Raw genomic sequence first — 26,943 nt, 5'->3', positions numbered from 1 at the left:
AACTTTTGACAATAAATAATTTTAAAATAATTAAATTTAAACAACAATACTTTTCTTAGCTAGCGAATGCTAAAGTGATAAGATTTGAATGCAAAATTTCAATGTAAAACTTTAGTCTGAAATTCAGCAATGGTTAGTTTCTTATCCCTCTGCTTATTTCAGAGGGAAGGAAGCCAGGACCCACACTGACGCATACCTTAAGGTAAGCAAACTAATTCTACACAGACCAGTAGTTTAATTTGAGACAAACATCGTAAAAAGTGAATGGTTCAGTTATCAATACTAGCAAGACTTATATTTCTTAATAAATGCTATTCAACATTCAGTCGTAGATATTGTAAGTTAAAGCGAATATGAAAGCGTGCTAAAGCACAATACAAATCGGGTGAGGTTTGAAAGAAAAAGCGACATATGATATAAGCTTAATTTTAATAAGAATCTGCTCGTGATGTTGGCGGCAGGCTGTATGGGAATTAGTTCTGGAAAAGAGTGCGCGTGAAGTCGATGTAGTCGAGCGCGTTGGGGATGGGCCGCTCAGTCTTCGGCTCCACGTAGGGCTTCATGCGCGCCACGCAATAGTCCGCCATCTCCTTGGTCAAGTTCTGAAAAATAATATCATGTTAAAAATCTTTTACATTTGCTAATCTTCTATATATATAAAAATGAATCCCTATATCCCTTGGTCACGCCATCACACGTGAACAGCTGGACCGATTTCACTTTTTTTTGTGTTTGTTATTGTCAGAAGAAGGTTCTTACGACAGAAAAAATTTAGATGGATGGATGGATAATGATGTTTGTTTGAAGGTATCTCCAGAAAGGTTAAACAGATCTTAATGAAATTTGGTATAGATATAAAACATAGTCTGGAAGAACATATAGGCTACATATTAAGTTTTGTTAATTCCGCGCAGACGAAGTCGCGGGCGACAGCTAGTAGTTAATACTACTCCAAAAGACTTCAAAGTAATACAGAAAAATGGTGATAGTGGTATTCTGGTGTACTGACCGCATATAGCTCATCCTTGGTGACGTATGCTCGGTCCTGGTGCGCGGTGATGGCGCGGAAGGCATTCTCGATCTCCTCTGAGGAGTGCACGTTCTCCGTCTCCTTGCTGATCATGAACGCCATGTACTCCTGCAGCGACACCTGACCGTCGCGGTTCGGATCCACCACATCTACAACACAACATAGGGTAGATGTACCGTTTGTGGCCACTGTTCCGTTTGTGGCCATTTTGACATTTATAACTAAATATTAACTGTTTAGTTATTTTTATTGTATCACGTAGTTTACTTTAGGATTTTTTGATATGTTGGCAACGCTGTGAACTCTTCTCTTTAGCCGTTACGCGTATTGTGTAAAAAATAATTCAAAACATTTCTGGACGTGTGGTGTATCTGAGAAATTTCATCGATTTCTAATAAGAATCTGCATAACGACCCTGGTAAGTAAATTAGTGATATTTGTCGAAAATCTTAATATTCTTTGAATATGTTTTATTTATACTATTGAAATAGCTTAAAATTAGATAAAAAAACATTAATTTACTAAAAATAACCTAAAATATTAATAAAATAACTGAACTGAACTAAATAACCACAACTGGTACAACAAAAACATACAAGCGCTACTTTTAGTCATGCCATGACCACAAGTGGTGCATGTATTTTCCAGTTTTGGCCATCATATTTATTTGCTTGACAACTTGAGTTACTCGCGTGTATATTATGTGGTTATTAATTTTAAAATAATTAATAAAAGATGTTAATCATTAAACTAATAATTAATTCTTTAATTTTTTCTATTTTAGAAATTAAAATGCCATCGAAAATAAAAAAGAAGACCGTGGAGAAAATTCCAAAGTCTTCTCAAGCGACAATCAGCAAACCTAAAAGGACGTTTTTTAAGTATTCTGAAGCTGATTTAAAAAAGGCTTTAGAGTTAATCAAAAGTGGAACTGCTATTGCATCGGCATCTAAACAATATAATATTCCTAGAACGACATTGCGTAATAAGATGAAAGGAAGAGCTCCAGAATCTTCAGGTCGCGTGGGTCCGGAATCTGTACTTGGTCATCATATCGAAGAAAAATTGGAAGAATGGTTGTTAGGGACTAGTAAGATGGGTTTTCCGATAAATAAGGATTTTTTGATACACTCTGTGAAACAATTAGTGGAAGCAGAAGGGATGAAAAATCCGTTTAAAAACAATATCCCTGGAAGAAAGTGGTTTGAAGGTTTCCTTAAACGTCATCCACGCGTTGGACAAAAAAGAGCTGAACATCTTTGCAAGGTTCGGGCAGTTGTCACTGAGAGTGGTATACGTTCTTGGTTTTCGCATGTGGCCGAAGAGCTTGGTGAAGATATTAAAATTCTTGAAGATCCTAGACGGGTTTTTGATATGGATGAAACAGCAATACATCTTGCGCCAAAGGGTGGTCTTGTTTTGGCCGAAAGAGGAAAGGCTGTCTACGACAATGAGATGAAAGAATCTCAAAATAATCACAATATTTTTAACAAATCTGATTCACAAAAATCATCACAAGTTTCATCTCATCGACAATTCGTTGAAAGTAAAATTGATGCAGAAGTTTTGCAACGATTCAAGAACGCAAGAGCCGCAGGCATTGGTTGGGAAGCTGATGATAAATATGAGCTTTTGTATGATCTTTGGGTCAAGGCTGTAGAAGATGATAAGAATGTTGATATTGAACTGCAATCTTCATCGTGCCTCACTCTCGCGTCTAAAGATCTCAATCCATCGATTCCCAATGACAACGACATTATTGAATTTCCGTTTCCTGAATTTTCAGAGTCTGTTCTTGATGATGGTGAGTATATAATTAGACAAAACAAAAATTTGAACACTTCCTAATGTTAATCGGTTTTTAGTGTCTTTCCATTGGTTTTTTAATTTAATTTTAAAATCATGTTTTAATTTAATTTTGTTTTTTATTCTTTTTTAGTCGATGAACAATTGGAAACCTTCATCTCTCACAGTCCTAAGCAAAATTCAGATTTTGGAGTTCCTTTCTTACTTGAACCTCCTATCCCTTTAGATATTGATAATGATTCTACCATTGTTAGATCAATTCTTCCTTCAATTGATAACGCTATCCAATCATCACCTGTTACTATTGAGGTAATAAAACCTGATGCTGTTTCTTCTGTTAGCACGGAAAATGTATCTAATACTATAACAATGCGTCGAAAATCATTAGACGAAGTCATAAATGAAATAGTTATGTGGCCTAAGTCTAAAAAACAGTCATCAAAGCGCAAACGTGCTGCTGAACATTTGCCTTCAGTAATAACAGCTGATAAGTGGATAGAAATCATGGAAGCTAAAGAAAAAGAAAAAAATGACAAAGAAGAAGAAAAAAAAATTAAAAAAATTGAAAGAGAAGAGAGAATTGAAAGAAATAAAAAGATGAAACAAGAGAAATTAGAGGAAAAAGCTAGAAAAAAATTAGCTAAAGAATTAGGTACCTGCGAAAAAATCTGTAAAACCGCGAAAAATGTCTAAAAATTAACTTAGTTCTTTACTTGTAACAGTTTTATTATTTTATGTTCAAATACGTTAAAAATAAATTGATATTTTGCTAATTAATTGAGTAAATATTAATAATATTCCATCCACCAAAAACTTTTATTTATTATGGCCACAAGTGGTGCAACCGATGGCCAAAAGTAGTACTTCTATGGCCACTACTGGTGAAACAGCAGGTATGATTAATTATTTATATTTTTTTAAACTAAAGTAAGTTTATAAGGTATTTGCTTTTAATTATTCGATAACTAATGTATTAAAGATATCATTTATCCATATTACGTTATTATATACTTTACTTAAGTTAATTAAATTCTAAATAAAAAATATGGAATCGCTTAAAGTGGCCACAAACGGTACATCTACCCTATAAAACTTAAGAAAGCCAAAATAGGTTCTCAAAGAGTCGAGAAGGTCTTGTGACCATGAGTTTTTGAATGGGTCGGAGCCCACTGTTATAAAAATTATTTAAAATGTGACAATTCTAAATACTGACTGAGTATAGCCTCGAATTCTGGGTCGGGTTGTCCTTCCTCGACCATGGGCAGATCGTAGCCGAGCGCGCGCAGACATGACTTGAACTCGTGGTGGTTGAGGCGGCCAGAGCGGTCCTTGTCGAAGTGTTTGAACATCATAGAGAACTCCTTCAGCGCGTCCTCACTTACACCTACACACAGACAGTAAGAAAATTAGATATTATTATCATAAGATACGACATATTTAAGTTAAATGTTACAATTGATATTTGTGTTGTACCGGAGTGGTTCCTGGCCTGTATCTGCTGCTCGAGGTTGTGCTGCATGCGCATCGAGAGCTGGTCGAGCTGGTCCCACTGCTGCGCCAGACCCACAGTGCTGTGCTCCGTGTAGCGGTTGTCCAGGATCAAATGCTCCTCCAACGCAGCGCCTGAACAAAACACACGTTTTTAAAGTTACGTAAAAAAAAAACTTGAGAGGTGTGTTGGGACACCCGGATGGAACGAAGTTCCTTTCAATTAATTAGTGAAGGAACCAATGTTTATTCTATGAATAAAAAACTTAAGTCTTCACAAGAAGTACATTTTATTTCTATGAATTTTCGTTATATATTGTCACGTCGTTGCCATGATGAAGTAGTAGTGCTCATTCGTCGTTAATATACTTACTGTAGCAAAAAGTTTCGTGACAACTTTTCGTAAGAATTTTTTCCGTCTAGCCCCCTTTCACAACGCGCGATAAGGAACTTCGTTCCAATTACTCAAAAATTACTAATCTTTTTGCTATCTTCGTATATTGTATCTACTTCGCAGTATGTATGACATACCGAGCTCCTCAAGACGTCGCAGATCAGCTCGGCGCGCGCGCACCTCGCCCGCGCGCTGCCGCAGCGCCGCCAGCTGCTGCTCCAACGAACCAGTGCCCTCCATCATAGATGTCCTGATAAACACAACACACATGTTACAATACATGTTATGACACTGCTCCAACATGCTACATTCATATATCCTCTTATTTTGATTAACAAAAGCCATAAAAATGTCGGCACATTTCTTTATTATTACAATAAACATTCAGATATTTAAAAAAAGAAACTTGTGAATTTACAATTATTTTCTGATGAATGATGGAATGAATAAATATTAAGATGATATTTAAAAAAAACCGCTGAAATTGAAGATTGAAATTAGTAACATTAAAGTGAACACTCAAAACACGAAATAAAGTTAATGTTTAATATTTACACACATGTCAGTTTGTCCAAAGACAATTTTTACAAACGTTAATTATACAAGTTGAGGAAACATCGAAAACGAACGATATGCTCGAAAATAACACAACTTGGCAGAAATATATCGTGCCAAGGTTTGCGAAGCGAGTCCGACATGTTTAGTACAAATGCACGCGTTATTGGTACATTACCCGTCCCAGCCTAGCAGCCGGTACCTGCACACCAAGTGTTACGATAAGTGACAAAAATGGTTTGATTTACGAACCAATTTAAAGCATTTACATAAAATATATTCGTCACGAAAATGACACCTTCATTTTCGTCACGAATATATTGGTAAGACCAATTGGTAATTCTATTGCACCAACAAGTAACTCTACATACAGAATCTTCCTATCTTTTGATAATGATTTATTATATTTTGTCTGCCTCTTCCTTATGAGATGAAATGGAACTGTAATGTAGACTGACCGTGTCTCTGTAAGCCACTGGTGGAAGGCGTTGGCGTGTTTGGCAAACTCCTTGCGCAATTTATCATTCTCCTCCTGCCGCTGCGCCTCCTTGCTCAGCTCCACATCACGCTCAGCTATACAATAAGATATTTACAGTTTAATAAAAAAACTATAGCTTCTTTGTATTTGACCATGATGGCTTTAATATAAACAGTTTTGATTTATCAGATTAGCGGTGATAAAAGAGGGTGATATGTACCGATAATTTTGCGCAGATTGCGCCATGTCTCCTCGAGCGCCTCCATGGTGAACCAGGTGTAAGGGTTGGCGCCAACGTTGAACGACTTGATCTGCTCATCGAGGGCCGCCAACGCCGCGAAGTCACTTTGCGCAGACGACAGTGACGCCTAAATGAGTTTATTTAGTTAATACATGTGCCACATGTATTCAAAGTTTTTTTTTATTTTAAGAAAGTATAATTTATGTTACCTGGAACTGAGCGTGCGCGTCACGCAGTGCACGTATCTCCTCGATAGAATTGCAGCGCACAGGGTCTGTGAGGTCTTCCTCCGCATTCTCAAACCACGAGTTGAATGCTGACGCCTATGGACAGTTACATTTGAAATCAATACGTTACAGGCTTTAACTTTAAGTAGTTTTAAGAAGGATAAGTGCAGTCTTCTGAATATGCTAGGTTAGAAATCACTCGTGTATGTATTACGTGTATACCTTTTTAGCGAAGGTGAGATACAGTTCTTCGATCTGACGGAACTGGTCTTGCAGCTGCAGCAGGCGCTGCTTGCGTGCGGCGCTGTCTGCCAGCAGACGTTGCCAGCGAGCCAGCACGTCGCCGTGCCGCTTGCTGATGGCGGCGGCCTGCTCGTGCCCGCCCGCGACCAGCTGCTCCTTCAACTGCGTTATGTTCTGGATGCCCTCGTGCTCGAACGCCGCCAAACCTAAACAGTACGTCGTTACACACTATTTAATTTTAAAATATACTGTATAAAGTAAAACAAAACAAAATCTTGACGTTTCAAATTATTATTTTTAGACTAAAGCAATTATAATTTTGTTTATTTGATTTTTCACGACACAACTCAAATTTATAAATTCTCTAGGTTACAACTGACCGGCGTCGAAGGTGTCCTGCTTCGTGAGCAAGGTCTGCACGGTGGAGAGGTCGCGACCGAACTCGTCAGAGCGGACGTGCGTCTCCTTGTCGGCGATCCAAGATTCCACTACATCCGCCTTCCACAGTAGCTGTAGGTATGCCGAGTTGTCTACCAGTGCCGCCTTGCGTCGAGCAGCCAACGCGCTCAGTTTTTCCAGCTTAGCCTAAAAACAATCAATCATTATTTTTTATTTAAAATATAACAAAATATTATCATAGTCACTATTAATAAAATTAATTATTACCTGTAGTGCGTGCAGCCGATGTGAAAGCGCGTCAGCGTGCAAGTTGCCGGCAGCCAGCAAAGTCTCCCCGTCAGCGGTCAGTTCACGGACGCGGTCGCCGCGCGCCGCCAGCTCGGCCTCAAGTGCCTCGTGCTTCTTCAGCAGCCCCTGCACCGCCGCCATGCTGTCCCCGCACTCGCTCACCACCACCAGCTGCTGCTTCTCGCTGTACACAAACAAACACAATTAAGAATACAATAATAGAAAACTTAAAATACAATCATAATAAAATATTTATAATAACCTAATCCAGGCCTCCTCCTCATCGACCTTGGCGAGGAACTGCTGGTAGGCCAGGGACTGCTGCAGCTTGGCGCCACGTTCCTCAGCCAGCGCCTGCAGCTCCGCCCAGGCGAGGGCGAGCGCCTTCAGCCGCTGCTCGATCTCGGGCACGCCCAGATTGGACACGTCCATCAGCTTCTCTCCCGCCTCTTGCACCGCCTGGATGGCCGGCTCGTGACTGGCAAGCTCGGCCTCCAGACGCTTGTGCTTCTTCAGCAGGTTCTGCACACCGGTCAGGTCACGCCCATAGTCGTCCGATGCCACCAGCAACTTCTTTTCCCTGTACAAGACATCATATTATTAAAAATGGTTATATCTATTTAAAAAAAAATGCTGAATTTAAATCAATACATTGAAGTAACACAAGTGATCAAGAGTCTAGGGTTATAGAAATTGTTACTGACTTGATCCAGGACTCTTCATCAGCGATGTCCCTGAAGAACTGATGCAGTGTGTTGGCCTCATGCAGACGAGCACGGCGGTGTGCGGCGAGGTTGCGCACGCGCTCGAACCTCTCGTTGATGGCCGCGCGCCGCGACCCAATACCCGCGCTGTCGAACTGACCGCTCGACACTAGCGCGTCCGCCTGTGTGTTCATGTCTACAAACAAATAAATGTTTACTATACAAAATAAACAAATTAAAGTTACCGAATTAAAAAAAAATTACTTAAGTTACCGATTTTTTATAATATAATGGGCTGCTAAATTCAAATAAATGTTTGTAATAGTTTAAAGGTGTTTTCTATTTAGAAGACTGAAGAATTATCAACAGGATCACATTTCGTTGAATATATGTGTTGTGAATTTAGAATAGAGCGAAAATAATATTACATGAAAAGTTTAACTTCCAACAAAATAAATTTAATAAACCCTTACTTAAAGACACTTATATATTTTTTTTGTATCATATGTACAATGAGATCTCTACAATGACAATTGTGAAATGGAATTTGAAATCAATCACATCAGTAGATAGTTGGTCATCTCTTATGCATTATATTATTATTATTTGTAACAAAGACTGAGACTATTGGTAAATATTAGTGATTGTTTATTGTATTGTTTATGAATTCATTACACATTAAGAAATTGTTCAGTATGTGAAGAAGAGAGTTGGCAAGTTGTCATATTGTTAATCTTAAACGAATAAGGAATGTAAAAAGAGAAATACTTAATTGATTAATCTTTTTTCTAGTGCTGTGTTACTTTGCATATCTATATATATAAAAGAAAGTCGTGTTAGTTACACTATTTATAACTCAAGAACAGCTGAATCGATTTGACTGAAAATTGGTGGGCAGGTAGCTTAGAACCAGGAAACGGACATATGATAAATTTTACCCTGTTTTCTATTTTTTTTTATTTCGCGCGGACAGAGTCGCTGGTAAAAGCTAGTAAAGGATAATTTTACAAGTTTTATTTACCTTCATATTTTTAATATTTCACAAGGGTTATAGAAATATTTATTATCTTGAGTAAATTTAAAAACGTGTGATAAACCATATTTTTTTAATTGATAATAATTTTATTGCATTTTAACGGAAAATTATCTTAATTTTCGTTGTAATTATGTAATTTTAAAAGGTGTATTAAACTTTATCAGGCTTTCTTAATTATTTAAATACTAGCTTATGCCTGCGACTCTGTCCGCGTCGAATAAAAAAAACTTAATAAGTAACCTATGTGTTCTTCCAGACTATGTTCTACATATGTGCGAAATATCGTCAAGATTTGTTCAGCAGTTACGGAGATACCTTTAAACAAACATCCATCCATCCATCTAAACATTCGCATTTATTATATTAAGTAAGATGGCGATTGTTGTGCAACTAACCGGCGATCCTGTCCTCGTGCGCCTGTATGTCCGCCTCAACGAGCTGGTGCTTCTTCATCAGGTTCTGCACTGAGGCCAGATCCTTGCCGGAGTCTTCGGAAGTCAGCAAGCTCTCAACCTGGTAGTATACATAAATCATTTATTTATCATTTGGAAAGATATTTCAATTGAGCAATTTAACGTATAATAGATTAATTTAAAAATTATCCAATTTTTAATGTTTTAACTAAATTTTTGTAATCTTTTTAACTAGGCTTAGCTCTTATTGTTTACTGTAATCTGTGAAATGGTACAAAATTGTACAGTCTGTGTATTCCGTACCTCTCCCAGCCAGAAGTCTAAGTCCTTGACTGCTGCGATGTAGGTGCGCTGCTTGTTCGCCTCCTTCAGCTTGAGCGACTTCTCCGTCGTCTTCTGCGTTAGGAATTCCCACTGGTCTGCGATTGACGCCAGCCGAGCCTACACAACATTCACGTAAGTCAAATATTAAATGTAACAAGATAATTTTTTCCATTTTTGATTGACTTTTATCTATTAAAGTACTGCAAAGAAGAGAGATAAGAAATACATAAGTTGAGAACATATTTTTTTTTTAATTTTAAGTTTATTAACATAAATTTACTGTTTTTTAAATATATGGCATTTGCAACTAACTATTAGGTTGTTCGGGAACTTTTTTTTTATTTTCTATTTTTAATAATGCCTTAATCAGCTCCAACCGACCTTCCAGAATGCATTTTCGTCGAAAATACATGAATCCTAAGTCGAGAAAAAACGAAATGACTTTCCGAAAGACCTAATATTTTGTCTATCTTAGTAACTAACAGTAGCCAATATTCTAGTAATAATACAATAATTTAGATGTTGAGATAGTGACCTGTACTGCATCTTCACTGCCGCTGCACTGTCCTCGCTGCACGAGGTTACCACCCATTGCCAACACGGACTGGATTCGCTCCGCATTCGCCGCCAGCTCCGCCTCAAACGCCTGATGCTTCTGGTGCTTCGACTGGATATTGGCTGGATCCTGGTACGGTACAACACAGTGTTTTATATTTATTAATAATATTGCATCTTAATTGTACATATAGAAAGTTATGTAATATATTTCAACAGACTTATGATAAATTACAAAAAAAATTAATTTATAATTTTTGTTTTAAATATACAAAATGTTTGTTAAATTGTTTCATTTCACATAATCAAAAGGTAATTAGATGTTATATTCTATTTAAACTTATACTTTATTGTATTAAGGAAAGCATACTAATATTATAAATGCGAAAGTTTAGATGCATGTTTGCTACTTATCAAGTTATTTATTAATTCCGCGCGGACAGAGTCTCGGGCGACAGCTAGTTCTTAATAAATTGTGGTTATTTGTTATTCAAGTGTTACTTGAAGGAGTCTGGAAGGAGGTCTAAGTGGTCACCTTGTAGCTCTCCTCAGTTGCGAGCTGCAATTTCTCCGCGATCCAGTTCTCCATCTCATCAGCGTCGCGGGAGAACTGCTGCAGAGTTTGTTCGTCGCCCAGTCTAATAAATGTATAACAAAGTGTGTATTTATCACTAACTCACAAGTTTAATAGTCTTTGAAATAGGGTATAGACAGACAGACAGACAGACAGACTATGAATATCCAGAGCACATCATATATTTAGCACGGTTAGGTATTGTTCTAATTGTAATGTAGGAATGGTAAACCAACCTAGATCTTTTCTCGATGAGGGCCTCCTTAAGATGCCTCCAGCGGTCGAGCACCTGCTTGCGCTTCTTGTCAATGAGATCCGCGGCGTAGTGGTCCGATGCGATCAGCTGATCCGCAAGCGTCTGCAGCTGAGCTATCTTCTCCTCCTGAGATACCAATATTACACAAATAAGATGGATAAAATCTTCACTTTATTTAGTAGACATTGAGTTGGTCATTAAATACTTATAGTACCCGGCGCTTGAGTTGGCACGTCGTACATATGAGTACTCTTGTCTCCGACGTGCCAAGTCAAATGACGAGTACAAATATGTATTTAATTAGGTAGTGACGTCATCTTACGTGAGCATTGATAGCTTTGTCAAAGTCCTCGTGCTTCTTGATGAGCTGTTCCACGTTGTCTGCAGCAGCGGAGTCGGCCTGGTCTTCTGGCTGGTCGGCAGGAGCGAGGAAAGCCTCACGCGCACCCATCCATCCCTCTGCCTGCTCGCAATCGCGGTAGAACAGCTGCAGCTCCAGGTTCTGATCCAGCTTCATACGACGTGCCACCCACGCCCTAAAGCAAATTGTTACATTATAATAATGTGTTTGAAATCCATAATATTGATATTGCAACGGTCGTATCAATGACGTAGTAAATAAAAGTTTGCTTTATATTTAGGGACGATGAGTAAAGCTATAAATTTAGATCAAACCTCTATGCTAGAGTCCATGCACATTTATTTCTTTGTATAAATAAATAAATAAATAATAATTCTGCTACAACAATATATTTATAGCATTTTCAGTCAAATGATTTTTTTTTTTTGGTAGTAGATATCATTTTTAAAAGCTTTACTAATATTTCAATACGTGTTATATTTCAACTGGTGATGACGTCATCACGTCAGAAAAAGGTCTTATATCGTTTACTAATAAAAGACAAACTTCTCAAGCTCCTGTCTGGCGTCTCCCATTGCGTTGAGCTTCTCCTGTATATCCACGCTAGCATAATGGCCGCCCTGCAACAGCTGTTGCCCGAACAACTCCAACGCCTGGAATGTGCCCGCGCGTGCGTCCATCTCCGTGCGGTGTTCCTACACCAAAACATAAATTAAATTGTAGCACATTTATAAGTTAATTCGCGAATTTCAACTGCCGAAAAAACGGTATTAAAACGTAAATGTTGTCACAATGACAAGAGATGTCAACGTTTTTGTACAAGATTTTCGACAGCACTTAAGAGAACGAATAGAAGAAACGTTAAGTGATAAAACTACAGCAGTACATCCTGTTAAAAAAGCCGTTATTAAAACAACATTCTATTCTTCGCCCTGAAGCAGAAATTTCCAGAATTTTCTAGATTTATATTGAGTTTTAAAAATTCCAGGTTTATTTATCGTTGCTATAATTTTTTTTATAAGAACACATTGAACACCTAGAAAGTAGAGTAATTATACGAAGGCGATTTGTATATAAAACATTTTTGCACAACACTGAAAACCATTAATGAACACAGAAAGAACAGTAAAAATCGATCGACAATAGCATAATGAATGAATTAATTTGTTATATTCGATACTAAATTAAGCCATTTTTAAATTCCTACGACAACATCGATAAAAAACAATTAAAAAAAAAAGTTAACAATAATTTCTTCCTGTTAGTTATTTTTTTACTTTATTTTTAGTATGTACTTTTTAATTTTTTTAGTAGTTATTCAAACTAAATATAGAATGTTCTAGAAGAATGTGTCGTATGATAAAGATGTAGTATATTGTGTGAGATGTAGATATGTCTATGTTATGGCGGCGGGCACACGTGCGTGCATCTGACCTGCGGCATAATGCCGTACCGCGCGTCTATCTCCAGTCGCTGGCTCTAGAACACACACGACCCGTTACTTACTCAATATATTTATCTATGGATTGCTTTTAACACCAATCAGGGAATCTTACTAATATTATAAACTAGCTTTTACCCGCGACCCCGTTCGCGCGGAATAAAAAAAAAGCACACAAGATAAAAAAGTTCCTATGTCCGTCTCCTAGTTCTAAGCTACCTCCCCATTAATTTTCAGCTAAATCAGTTCGACCGATCTTGAGTTATAAATAGTGTAACTAACACGACTTTCTTTTATATATATTGATAAGATAAAATAGATGCGAATGTTTAGGTGGATGGATGGATGTTTGTTACAAGGTATCTACACAACGGCTGCATGGATCTCGCTGAAATTTGACATAGATTTAGAACATAGTCTGGAAGAAGGCTACTAATTATGTTTTTTTTTTAATTCTGCGCGGACAGAGTCGCAGTAGATAGCAATATGTTTATAATAGGGCAGAAATAATTTTACGCTTAGTTGTATTGTACAATCTTTGCTAAAACTGTAGAGATATAACAAAATAAATTTACAATAGAAGTTTTTGTAATCTGTATTTCTTTATATACAACCTTAGATTATGAAATCAGTGGAACTGCAGTTTAAATGAATCCTATATATATTTTACGAGGTAATATGATTGTTGAAGGCTGCTTCCTTTCAGATTAATGTGGGTACTGACCTGGTGCCTCTCAAGCAAGGCCTCCGCACCAGTCACGTCATTGGCCAGCTCCTCCGAGCTCACCAGTGCCATCATCGAGTTGATCCAAGCCATGAGATCACGGTAGTCCGACAGGAATCTGTTTATTTTTTAAATATTTTATAAACAGAAAATTACACAAAAGAAAAAATTTTGAAAGTTTACTAAATCTCATCAGTAAAATGACTTAAGCATAAAAATTAATAAAGAAATTTAGAAAAAAAATATTCAAAATTTTTTTCATTTACGTCTCTCGGTACGTTTTCGCTAATTAAATATAAATGATGTCAGAGACGGACGACATGAGTTGTATATCTAACCTCTGCAGGTCGTAGGAGTCGAGCAGCTTCTCCTTGCGAGCGTTGGCACGCGCCTGCAGCTGTTGCCAGGCGTCGTTGATCTCGCGCTGTTTGCTGTATGTTGCATCGGCGCAGTCGCCGTGCGTTGCCATCAGACGGTTAGCAGTATCGTCCAACTGGCGGATCTTATCACCAAGCGCGGCCAGATCGCGTTCCAAGCCCTCGTGTTTGCCTGGTAAAAATTTAAAGCAATATTTAGCAAAAGAAAATTATGAATATCAAAATTTCATAAATGTAATAATACATATTACGTTCAAAGTATAATTTGTGAGTGCTTACGTTGTAATGTCTGAACTGAGCGCAGGTCCTTGCCGAGATCGTCGGTGGCGAGCGCGGCCTCCTTCTCCGCGATCCAGTCCTTGGTCTCGTCCACGTCTCGGTGGAAGCGCTGCACCTCGTGAGCGCTGCCCAGCTGCGCCGCGCGCTCCGCAGTCAGTTGTTGCAACGACGTCCATTTTGAATTCAACTCCTGTTAAAATATTATGACCATTATAACTAGTGATGCAACGGAAGTGTCTTACCGAAACCAGAAACGGAAACAGATGTCAAAAATAAATTTTAGCAGAAACGGAAACGGAAACGGATGCGGAAACAGAAGTGTAAATAATAATAAAAAACATATTTATAAAAATATTTTTTTCGGTAAAAACAGTTTGTATTCGTTTTTAATTTATTAAGGCATTGGATATCGGTGTCCTTTAGCCTTCAATGTATGTATTTTTACTGCGCTGCAATAAGTTAAAATACGCGTTTTTTTTTTATTTATTTTCAGGAAACAAAATTACACTATTTACAAATTAAAGTTCGCCAAACCACTCGTGTTGACAAACGACAAATATATATCTAATTATTATGTATAATGATGATGATATATTACATGGTTATCACTTATTCAAAAGTACATTTAATAACTCGTAAGTATGAAATAGTCACATTTTGCCAGTTGTCAAATTTTATATGGACAACAACTAGACAGTTAACTCCAGCAAGAGAAACTGATTGTTTCAAACAGCAGCAGAAAATATTACGCGCTTAAATTCACAAAATAGTACGTAAACAAACAAATGCGACAAGTGCCGAAAGGCCGCGCACGGACTGCCCGTCTCGCGCCGCGCATTTGGATCTCTCAGCCGTCGTAAAGTTCCGTTTTATCTCCGTTATAAAAGTTGCGGAAACAGAAGCAGAAACGGATGTTGAAAAGCACGCGGAACTTCCGCACTTGCGGAAACGGAAACAGACATCCGTTGCATCACTAATTATAACACTTAATAACAAGAATAAAACACATTTTATAATCCAAGAAATAAAAAAAAGTCATACCTGCATCTGAGTCTTGATCTTGAGCGCGGCCTCGGTCTGTCCGACAGTCATAAGCTGCACGGCGATCTCGTTCATCTCGGCGAGGCGCACCTCATTGGCGCGAAGGTCGTTCTGGAAGTCGTCAAACTTCTTCTGCATCACCTCCACCTGCTCCAGGTCCTCGCCCACATCCTGCACCTGCGCGTGCATCTCCTGCACAACACGGTCAAATTAAATTACTTCTTTAATTTCACCTTAAAAAACAAAATAGACTAAAAAAAAGAAATCAGTAAGACAATATTTGTACCTTGTCTTTGATCCATGTTGCCAGTTCAGCAGCTTCTCGTACGAGCACGTAAGCCTTCACAGTTTCGTTCAGCTTGTTCTGTCTCTCGCGCGCCAACCCCAGTAAGTTGTCATACTGGCCCTCAATCTAACAACACAAAACCAAGGATTACATTAGTCATAGTGTTATGTAACAGACATTGAAAAACGATTTCGCATTTATACTTAACGAAACAATAAAACAAATTAAGAAAAAATCTCCTGGTGATGCTTGTACCTGGTTCTGTCGGGCAGCAATAGAGCTGGAGTCAGCGAGATTCTGCTGCGAGGAGGAGAGGCCGGCGTCGATCTTCTTCACATAGGCGGCCGGCACGAAGCCCTGCCGGTCGTTCACCTCCACCTTCCACCAGTCCTGGTGAACAATATACCATTAGTAACAACATCACCAACATTCCCTTGTAGTTATCCATATAAATTACCAATAATATGAAGGTTTGCATCTCTTTACTGTAATAATATCTAAGTAATTTATTCAGAAAACATTCACAAACGTGATAAAACGTGATCTTAAGATTCACACACATTATTTGTATTCACATAGAAAATAACACCACCTATATTTAATAACAATTTTAGCAAATATAGTTTAATAAAATAAAAATAATTGTTTCTTTTTTAAATTCTTTTTAAACATTACAAAACACAAATCTAAAAACTCTAATACTTATTTGATAAAATTATATAAAAACACCAATAAGCTAAATTCCAACTTATTTAAAACATAATAAAGTTTATTTTTCAACAAAACTCACATGCGATAAAATATCATTATCTTTCTTCCTGTCGCTAACGAAAACATTCTCAATGATCACCGCCAACAACCAACTGAGGACTATCATATTAATTACACAAGCCTCATACAATTACTGATATATATCTACATAAGTACATAATATATCACTGAGATAATATAATAATATATAAAATAAATACATAATTATCATGGATTATTTCGGAGACTTTCGCGCGGTGTACGAGCCTCGATATAAATGAGCGAGCGTATGATTATGTAAATGTATGAAGGCGGTAACGAGACGAATCCCAAACAATGTGAATCAATGTTTTACTTTGAATTATTACTCAGAAAATTGGAATGTTATGTTAAAATGATATTAAATGGCCATCGTAACATATTTGTTCTATAGACTAATGTTCTCTGACCGACATTAAGTATAAAGTTGAATATATATACAGTTTCAAATAGGAATTGACCCTAATTATTGTAACTGCAATACCGTGGCATCAAAACATTTATAACAAATGTTATAGGTGTTACCTACCTACGTTTTTATGCAAGTTTAGAAATCTCTTTAAATCAAATAACTAAAATTAAATTTATAATGTATACTTTGATTACTGTATAATACCTAACATACTATTTTAAAGTGAAAAGAGAAGAACGACAAATGTATTTTGTTCCATACATATAATCTAAACATAGATTCGCGTATTTAGTTTTCAGCTTCATACATAGGACCGTTGAAATGTTTCGAGCAAAATTTAATTATAGAATTTACAAATATATTTAAGCTTTTTTTGTCGTTTTGCTCACCTTAAGTGAATACTTATTTAATTGGATTTTCAAGGTATGATTAATTGTTGTTACCTTGTTATTGGAGTTGAGCAGTGTGAGTACGTCGCCTCGTTTCATGGAGACTTCACGCGGCGACTTCTCCGCGTAGTCGTAGAGCGCCACCACGCACTCCTTGCCTGATACATCCACCACCGGCGACTCTTGTTGCTGCACCACACATCACACAAATTCATTACATTATCAACTGCTCATTGTTTTAAAGTTGCTTCTATAATCATTCTTCATTACAAACTATACTAAAAAAAATGGTATAAACAACATACCCTGCAAGAGTTGGCCTGTTCGCGCAACGCTTTAATGGTGTTGCCGAATGCTTCGAGGTCTGAGAGCAGCGCCTCGTGCTTCTTGAGCAGGGCCTCGGAGGAGTCCTCATCCTTGCCGTAGTCCTGCGTGTTTGCCATCGGTTCCTTCTCGCGCATCCACGACTCCGCCTCATTCGCGTCCGCAAAGTACTGCTGCGCTTGCAGCGAGTCCTCCAGGTCTTGTTTACGCTGCGAGAATTATACATTGATTATAATATTTACTTAAATTAAAACACGCGATTCTTATTGATATAGTAGAGTACATCTTACTTGCAGAGCTTTTTCTTGCAGCTGCGTCCACTGTGTGTGCAGCTGTTGCAGGCGCGCAGCGATGTCCTCGGCGGCGAAGTGTCCCGCAGCGCGCAGTGCGGCACCCGCTGCACGCACAGCCTCCACACGGGCCTCGTGCTGTGCCATCTCACCCATCACCGCCTGGTGCTTCTTCATCAAATTCTGCACGCCGATCAGGTCGCGACCTACACAGCAACCACAACAGTTATACAAAATGACCCTGTGCTCCAAGGTAAGATTTTTTCATTACCTAGTAGTGATATTAAGATTGCATATTATAAAAGTATTGTCATAATTACCTCTATTGGTGGAGGCAATTATCGGTTCCTTCTCCCTAATCCAGGCGGCCTCGTCATCAAGGTCGCGGAACAGCTGCTGCGCCTGCAGCGAGTCCAGCAGCCGGCGCTTGCGCACCGCCATCGGCTTGTCCAGCGCCGCGTAACGCGCCACCAGGCCGTCCTGAAAGTAACACATATATTATAACATCATATATTTAAAAGACAACATAACATAGATAATGGGCAAGACATTTTTTTAGACGGTTTCTAACGTACCCGCTTGGCTTTGATATTGTCAGCATCAAAGTGTCCTCTCTCAATGAACTGCTCGGCCTGAGCGCGCAGAGCTTCAATGCGCTCCGCGTGCGAGCTCACGTCCGCCTCCAGCAGCGCGTGCTTCTTCTGCAGGTTCTGTACACTCGTCAGGTCCTTTATAAACAAACAAAGTACACAATAATAAGTAATTGTTTTTAAATTCAAATCTAATAACTTGAAGAACACTCGAAATTCATTGGTACTTTAGTGAAAAAGTATAAAATGTGAACCTTTCCATAGTCCTCGCTGAGCAGTTGTCCCTCGACTTCAGAGAGCCAAAGCTCGATGTCTTCGCTGGCGCGGTTGAACTGTTGCTGCGCGGCCGCCTCCTGCAGCTTGCTGCCCTTCAGCTCCGATGCCTGCACCAGCCGCTCCCACATACCCGCCAGCTCACCCAGACGGGATTCGATTTGCGCTAAACGAACACAATTTATATCACTACAAAATTATTTCTACGATTAAATTTTCCATTGTGTCTTTTTGGTACATATCATTGAAAATCTTTGTAAAAGATTTTTTGCTATTTCTCGAGGCATTAAAAACACTATGTAGTTCGTCAATGACTTTGAGATATTTGAAAAGAGACTAGGATAGTATAAATCTGCTTAAGTAAGAAATATTTCAACTAACGCTGCGCGAAGTGTTCCTGCTCTAGCAGACGCGCGCCGGCGGCGGTGATCTCGTCAACGCGTGGCTTGTTGGCCTGCAGCTCCTGCTCAAAGTTCTGGTGCTTCTGCACCTTGCCGTTCAGGTTCGTCGGGTCCAAGTAGGAGTCGTCAGTCGCAAACTTCAACTTCTCGTTGATCCACCCTGTTTCACAAGTTTTTTTTTAGAATTATTTTAGGATATCCTTTTTATTAACTTTCGAAGTATATTTTTAAAGTATGGTATAAGATATTCAATAGAAAATCTTACCTTTAGTTTCGTCACAATCTCTCTCGAATTGTTGGTACTTATATGCGTCTTCGAGAAGAGCGCGGCGTTGATTCGATTTCTCCAATAGAGCGGCGCGTCGTTCCAATAACTGTTAAATAACAAATAAGATTCATTGTTAATAAAATCCATTTTCCCACAACTGAATAATTAATTCTATATTTAAACTAGTCTTTTGCAGTCTTACCATCTCTCTCCTTTGTGCGACGTCATCGGCAGCGTAGTGCTGTCCGTCAATAAGCTTGGAGGCGAACTCGTCCAGCGCTTTGATCTTCTCTTCTTGAGCGGCCAGCGACTTCTCAAAATCTTCGTGCTTCTTCAACAATGCCTCTACAGAGTCCAGCGAGTCACCTACATCTTCGTTGGCGAGGAAAGCCTGCAGCAGAATAGAATATTAGTAAAATATATAATTAGTAAAAAACAAACAGATTTAGGACTAAAAATAATAATTTAAGTATTGAACAATCATTACTGTATATAGCCATTTAAAACCAAAATAGTAATTTTTTAAGGTTATGTGTGATTCGAGTCAATGTTTACCTCCTGCTTGTGCATCCAGGCATCAGCTTGCTCGGTGTCTCGGTAGAAGAGCTGCAGGTCCATGCACTGCAGGTAGAGTACACGGCGCTGCTCCCACAGAGTACGCAGCGCGTCCGCATCACGGCGCAGCGAGTCAAGTGCACTCTGCACCTCAGCAGCCGCGCGGTGTCCACCCGCAGCCAGCGCGCTGCCGTGAGCACAGCACGATGCTATCACGTCCTCACGCGCCTCCATCTCACCCTAAACCAATAACACATGCATCATTAATAAAATAAATATCTTCTTTTGTACTGTACAAAATGATATATTTATATGTATTTTTAACATGTTTAATGCCATTGTCTTACTGTTCAATTTAATCGTAGCGGCATGTAATGTGTTAACTATTGCATGTTCACCTTATGCTCCTGGTGCCGTTCGAGCAACGCCTCAGCACCGGGCACATCCTTGGCGAGGTCGTCTGCGGCGATGAGGGCGCGCATGTCCGACACCCACGACACCAGGTCGCGGTAGTCTGACAGGAAGCGATGCAGAGCGTACGATGACTCCAACTCGGAACGACGCTCCTATAACATACAATTTATTTATATTTTACCAAAATCATCAATGGTATACTATACATTTCAGACTGTATCATTGTAGAGTAAAAAAAAATCAAATCAAGTTATTATAGAATGTGTTTGTACCTTAGCCTTTTGCACGAGCTTCTGCCAGGCTTGTGTGATCTCGTCGCGCTTAGCGTGTATGGCAGGCGCATGGTCTCCGTGTATGGCGGCCAAGCGCGCCGCCTCGCCGTCCAACGTCGACACCTTGTCCTCCAGCGCCGCCAGGTCGCGCTCCACACCCTCGTGCTTGCGCTGATGTAACGCACAAGATAAGTTATCATATAGTTAAACAAAGTACATAATGTAATTAAAAAAATAATAATTATTAAGTTTAGTACTGGCAACAGTAAAAAATGCACACCTGCAAGGTCTGCACAGTGGCCAGATCGCGGCCATAATCGTCAGAGCCGAGCACGACGTCTTTCTCTGAGATCCAGGCGATGGTCTCGTCTGCGTCGCGGTTGAAGCGCTGGATCTCGTGCGCGCCGAACAAACGCTCCTGACGCATCAGCGCCATCTGGCGGAGACGCTGCCAGGCCTCATTCAGTTCCTGTGTTATCAACAAAAGTTTAATCAGATCAGAATATCACAAAGAAATTTTTATGACTATCAATCAAATCATAAAAGTAATTATTTCTAATTCCAACTGACATCTTTTCTTTTGACGATGGTCTCCCTTTCGGGATGACCCTCCAGCACAAGGCGCTCGGCGAGCTGGTTGACCTCGGTGACGCGGTACTCCTGCGCGGCCATGTCCTTCTGGAACTCGTCGAACTTGCGTTGCAGCACCTCAACGTGCTCCAGATCAGAGCCGAACTCGTCCGCGCCCACGAAAGTCTCCTAAAATACACACAGACAAATGTAACACCCTCTATAAGGATGTACCTAGTTTACAGATAATTCTTAAACAACCGAATGAAGGTCAATTTATAGCAATTTTATGAGTACTTCTTTTTCATACCAACCATTATTTTATATCATCAAATTACTTTAATTTCTTTCATTAACTATTAAAAATTTATACAAACTATCCACAAAAGAAGCAGATTGTTTAAGACTTGTTTTGAATAGTACATACCTTGTCATGTATCCAGAACATGACCTCATCGCAGTGCCTCAGGAACTGGACGAGGACGAGGGCCTGCTGCAGCTTCATGCCCTTCTCCGCGAGCCGGGAGAGCAGCAGCTCCCACAGGCGGTGCAGCTCGTCCAGCCGCCGGCGGATAGTATCCGAGGCGAAGTGGTTGGCCGCTATCATCTCACTGCCCGTGTTGTCCAGAACTACGATAGCATTGGAATGTGCTGCCACCTCAGCCTCGAACGCCTGGTGCTTTTGGATCTTGGCCTATAAAGTATATAGTTGAATTAAATTTGTTACGTACAGTTTGGAGAAAAGGTCATTAAGTGGTTACTAAGGGAGTCCCTTAATTTACATTTAGTATGAAATATTTATGCTTAAGGATGTTCATAATTTATTTCAAAATCATAATAAAATTATTTTGTCTAAAAAGTCCATTGATTTGTCTAACCTGCTAAGTTGTTAAAACATCACCATTGTTCTGCTACGAACAATAAATAGTTTTTGTTACATACATTACTTGGAATAGTTAATCGTCATTATGAGAAGTTCTACAAAACTTTCGGGATTATATTACGCTAACATTTCTTTCGTAAATATTATCAACTAGCTTTTACCCGCGACTCCGTCCGCGCGGAATAAAAATTAGAAAACGGGGTAAAAATTATCCTATGTCCGTTTCCTGGTTCTAAGCTACCTGCCCACCAATTTTCAGTCAAATCGATTGAGCCGTTCTTGAGTTATAAATAGTGTAACTAACACAACTTTCTTTTATATATATAGATAATTACATAATCATTTTTTTAGGTCTGCTGAAAGTAATTAATTCTATAGAGTGTTATCATTGCATCAAATAATTATCAAAGTAATACATTAAGGTTTCTAAGATTCCTTAGTAACCAAATTATTACTATTTACCCATCAATTAGGTGTGAATTCCAACTAAAATAAACTAATTCATTCACCAAATTACATAGTCAATGTCATGAATACAGGAGAGATACAGGATGTGTTTGTTACTCCTATTTGGCATACACGTCCGTAAGCATTACGTTTATAACTAACGGGATACGTGCCCTAGTTTAAGCAGTCGCATTGCGGCGCTTCCTTTCTATTGAAGAGTTAAAGATAAGATTATGAACTTAAGTGCCTTTGTTTCATCACTATATTGAAATGAAAATTATAGTCTTTTTTGTTTAATATAATCTAGACTTAGAAAATCGGAAATTCTTTCATTTCCTTTCATATTTCCGTTAAAATGTATATCTATATATATAAAAGAAAGTTGTGTTAGTTACGCCATTTATAACTCAAGAACGGCTGAATCGATTTGACTGAAAATTGTTGGGCAGGTAGCTTAGAACCAGGAAAAGGACATAGGATAATTTTTATCCCGTTTTCTATTTTTTATTCCGCGCGGACGGAGTCGTGGTTAAAAGCTAGTGTTTTAATAAAAGTTTACGGGGTTATTTTACTTTTTTAAAAGGTTATGACAGAAACAGTTGCGATTTCGTTTGCGCGGAATTAAAAAAAAAAAAGTAGCCTATGGATTCTTTCATCAAGATCCGTTTAGTTGTTTAGGAGATGCCTTCAGACAAATATCCATCCATCTAAACATTCTCATCTTACTAATATTATAAATGCGAATGTTTAGATGGACTTTTGTTTAAAGGTATCTACAGAACGGCTCATCAGATCTCGATGAATCGACGATCATAGGCTTATTAGGTTTTTATTTAACTCCGCGCGGACGGAGTCGCGGGTGACAGCTAGTAGTATATAAATCGAAAAAAAATATATATTAATTTTGTATCTGCAAATCCACGTTCTCGTACTCGTCAGATTACGAAATCTACGAAATATTTTGATGGTACTGGAATGTAACTGATGAATGTAGGAGTAACTCAGGCTAACTTATTATTAATTCCGCGTTGACGCTGCCTTTAGGAAGAATATAAGAAATACGTAACACAAGAATTACCTACATTGTATATGTGCAATTTACAATTTGTATTATATAGTACAATAATAGCGCACAATAATAGCTGTACGATTGTAAAATGGACGTCATTAATAAACCATGCGAGGTCGTTTTAAATATGCTCACATGGCCATAGTACTTTTATTATTTTATAACTTATTTATGAGGCAACAAGATGAAGCAGAATCTGTAATATGACAGTCAAGTTTTATGAACTTCAACCCATTTCTTCTTTGATGTAATAGTTCTTTTTCTCCATCTAACTAGAATTATTGAGAATGATCAAACAGGGAGTCCAATGAAATTGTTTGAAATTATAGAAAAAAAATCGTAGTAAAGCTTAAATTGTAAACCAAGTTCTTTAAGGGGTTATCTTCAAAGGTCTTACCTGCAGGTTGGTGGGATCTTTGTAGCTCTCGTCACTGGCGGCCTGAAGTTTCTCTTGGATCCAGGATTCGAGCTCGTCGGCATCGCGTTTGAAGTACTGAAAGCGCCGCGAGTCCTCCAGCTTCTCTCGCTTGGCGCGCGCCTCCTGCTTGAAGTCTTCATAACGGTTCAGCACCTAATGTCAAATAATAACCGTTCATTATTTATTTGTTAATTACGCTAAAAAAAAAAGTATATTTTATAAGTATTTATAAGTTGTAGGGGCTTAGTTTTCCGCAACTTCACTAGCAAGTAATTTAGGTACGAATGTAGAATCACTTTAGCAAGCTTAGCTCTACGAAGATTCCTAACAACCATTTGTTATTGCTGGTGTTAACTAGTTTTATAAATACTTTTACAAATCAAATTGGACGGTTATTAATGGTTACATCAAAATTACCTTACATAGAAAAATCTAATTTGAGAATAACATATATAATTGATTAAAGAGTGAGAAAATTTAATCTATTTTAACTAAATTGTTTAAACTTTCGTGAGACGTCATAATTAATTAACTATTTTAACTAATATTTAATAGATGCGATTAAGTGCATATTAGCAACCAATTAAGTAATACATTTTGGTATATGATTCATAAGATTGTCAAGTGCTTAAAATATATTATGAAAAACAAATAAGATTATGTTATAGCCAACATAGTTAATTACATATCAAGTACAACAATGCTTGTCTATGTTAAACAAATGCGCCCAATTAAATTTTATTTACAGACAGTCTGCAAATAATAATACATTTTTGGTATTCACATAGTTTTTATGACACCTTTAGTGAGATAAAACTAAGAAATATGCTGTAATTACTAGATCTGTGTGCACTTGACCTTCAACAAATTTTTTTACACAATACAAACCTATGGGTGATAAGATAACAAAACCAAACCCATAAGATGGATGAGATAATATTAAGCTTAGCCAAGGAAGGAAAATGATAAAAAGTATTATTTCTTAATCAATTTTCAGGCAGCTTGCCATTTTTACTAATATATAGGATATCACCAGTCACAGCTTTAGGGTAGGGCAAGGTGGGCATAAGAGGGTACCGCAGATGCCAGTCAGATATAAAGGGGCGCCTGCGGTGTCCCTTAAGATACCATATCTTTAGAAGACTTCCCCAGACATCAAAAAATAGAATGGTACAGGAAAGATCTCGCCCAGGTTACAGGAAATTCGTCAACCAGCCCTAAATATCACTCACTACTACTGGTATGATTAAAAAACAATCAGAAATACATGCTTTGTTGGATTGCATAGCGGTGGGAAGCTGGTGTGGATCACTGGTTTTAATTATAAGAGGAAAAGATAAAATAAATATCATACCTGTTCACGGCGCTCTTGGATATCCTCAGCTGTTTCGAGGATTTTCACCTCTTTGGGTGGTGGGATCTGCTCCATGATTAAAGCAGCTATAATAGAATACAAAAGTTTATTAAGTTTTATACATATTATGGCAATACATGAGAACAATGTTTATCAATCATCTCGCAAAGATAACAAAAAAAAGCAATTTGTATGAAGTGATATTTTTGCAACCAAATTATTTGACTAAATTTTATAAAATATTAATTGTGTCATAAAGAGGCTGGTGTAAAAAAAAAATATTTTTAATACATTTTTTTATATTTCATAAAAGAAAAATATAACACTTTTAAAAAGACTTTAAGCCATGACAGTTAATTAAATAAATTAGAACAGCAGTAAGTAAAGGTCAGGTCACACTGACATCACTCCATGGATTACATCACAACACCTTGTGAGTCATTGTATTAGAGGCAGACATATCAGATTATGATAGTGTTTTAATATGTAAAGTAGATTGCTGTACAAAATGAAGTATCTGCAGCAAAGGAAATCATCTTCGAGTTTTTTTTAATTTTTTCATACTTTAATTATTTTAACTAGAATATGAAAATAGGAATTCAAATAGGATGAATTAGCATGAGTGTGTAGTTTTAGTTATTATAAAGGTTTCGATATAATTTGAGTAATTATTCATAAATTATTTTTTAGTATTATGCTTAAAATAATATAATATAAAACAGATATGTGAGTTTGTTTCTGAAGTAATTGATAGAAATGGTTATTTAAAACTCATTGTAATCAATACTCAAGTTGATATAATTATCTACAGAAAGAGTCAAGAAACCTATCAAGTTTACTGATATACATTTACAATGGTCATAATAAAATACCTATTTAAATAATAAAATGTTACACAGACAATGATTGATTTATGTTATTGCAAAGATCTAATTTTTTTTAAGTTGGTAAAAATACCTAATCAATAACTTGTTTGGTGCAGTGCAGTACTCACTATCGACATTCAGACAGCGTTATCTCGATCCAACACAGAATTATCAATTAAGGATGAAAGTACATGGGCGAGGCGAGCTACGTCGATGTTCCAGATTCCACGGCCCGATACATAGCACGCATCGCCGACGCCGCTGGTAACAGCCGGCGTACCTATGCTATACCTACCTTCTATCTATACGTCCTGCTCTTTTATATACAATGACGTAATGCTCCAAAATAAACCAAATAAGGATTACGGTTTGAGGCAAAAAATTGATTTCTAGAGAAATTTAACGTTTAGAGTTGAATTGTTTTAATTTTGACGCAGAGTTCACAATTATTTATTAATCAAGAGTATTTTGAAAGTACGATTTCCTTCAAAACGAAAATACATGGGTGTGTCGAAGATAAGCGGTTTGTGAATTCGCATATATTTGAAGAATAATAATGGTGTATTTATAAATATAAGTCTTACCTGAAGCTTCTTCAGCTAATAATCCAAATAACTACTGATATTTTGTCACTTTTAACAAAATTTATTAAAAATTCGTTCGTTCGACATGCACGTCGCGTCACTCCACTTTACACAATGTTGCTATTAAAAATTAAGTTTGCCAGCTGTTTATTGATTGACCTACTTTGAATATGAAATATTCAACGATTACTTGTTAAATAGGTATCTCAAATGAAAACCATATTATAAATAATGTATTAAGATTTAAAAAAAGAT

The 26,943-nt window shown here is 37.8% G+C and overlaps 1 protein-coding gene across 1 annotated transcript; it reads right to left on the bottom strand.

Moving 5' to 3' along the window:
- Positions 1 to 410: 410 nt before the first annotated feature.
- Positions 411 to 26,813, bottom strand: LOC106712008 (spectrin alpha chain). Its single transcript, XM_045686448.1, has 46 exons — positions 26,689 to 26,813; positions 25,239 to 25,324; positions 23,864 to 24,037; positions 21,495 to 21,761; positions 21,068 to 21,256; positions 20,778 to 20,966; positions 20,498 to 20,668; positions 20,210 to 20,377; positions 19,812 to 20,051; positions 19,459 to 19,647; positions 19,254 to 19,362; positions 18,969 to 19,148; positions 18,569 to 18,753; positions 18,300 to 18,452; positions 18,045 to 18,204; positions 17,725 to 17,930; positions 17,416 to 17,643; positions 17,165 to 17,299; positions 15,776 to 15,910; positions 15,521 to 15,646; positions 15,235 to 15,426; positions 14,194 to 14,383; positions 13,876 to 14,086; positions 13,538 to 13,655; positions 12,807 to 12,851; positions 11,919 to 12,067; positions 11,334 to 11,547; positions 10,992 to 11,137; positions 10,717 to 10,819; positions 10,162 to 10,311; positions 9,606 to 9,743; positions 9,285 to 9,402; positions 7,854 to 8,049; positions 7,412 to 7,729; positions 7,129 to 7,333; positions 6,843 to 7,047; positions 6,442 to 6,668; positions 6,202 to 6,315; positions 5,972 to 6,119; positions 5,732 to 5,846; positions 5,452 to 5,475; positions 4,856 to 4,968; positions 4,310 to 4,459; positions 4,050 to 4,220; positions 1,010 to 1,179; positions 411 to 602 (listed from the first exon to the last, which is right to left on the bottom strand). Exons 2-46 carry the CDS (start codon positions 25,311 to 25,313, stop codon positions 474 to 476), a joined length of 7,338 nt encoding a protein of 2,445 aa, XP_045542404.1. The 5' UTR covers positions 25,314 to 25,324; positions 26,689 to 26,813; the 3' UTR covers positions 411 to 473.
- Between the last annotated feature and the right edge of the window lie 130 nt (positions 26,814 to 26,943).

This window comes from Papilio machaon, chromosome 3, assembly GCF_912999745.1.
Source record: "Papilio machaon chromosome 3, ilPapMach1.1, whole genome shotgun sequence".
Classification (NCBI taxonomy): Eukaryota; Metazoa; Arthropoda; class Insecta; order Lepidoptera; family Papilionidae; genus Papilio; species Papilio machaon.
This window is presented reverse-complemented; position numbering and strand designations above follow the sequence as displayed.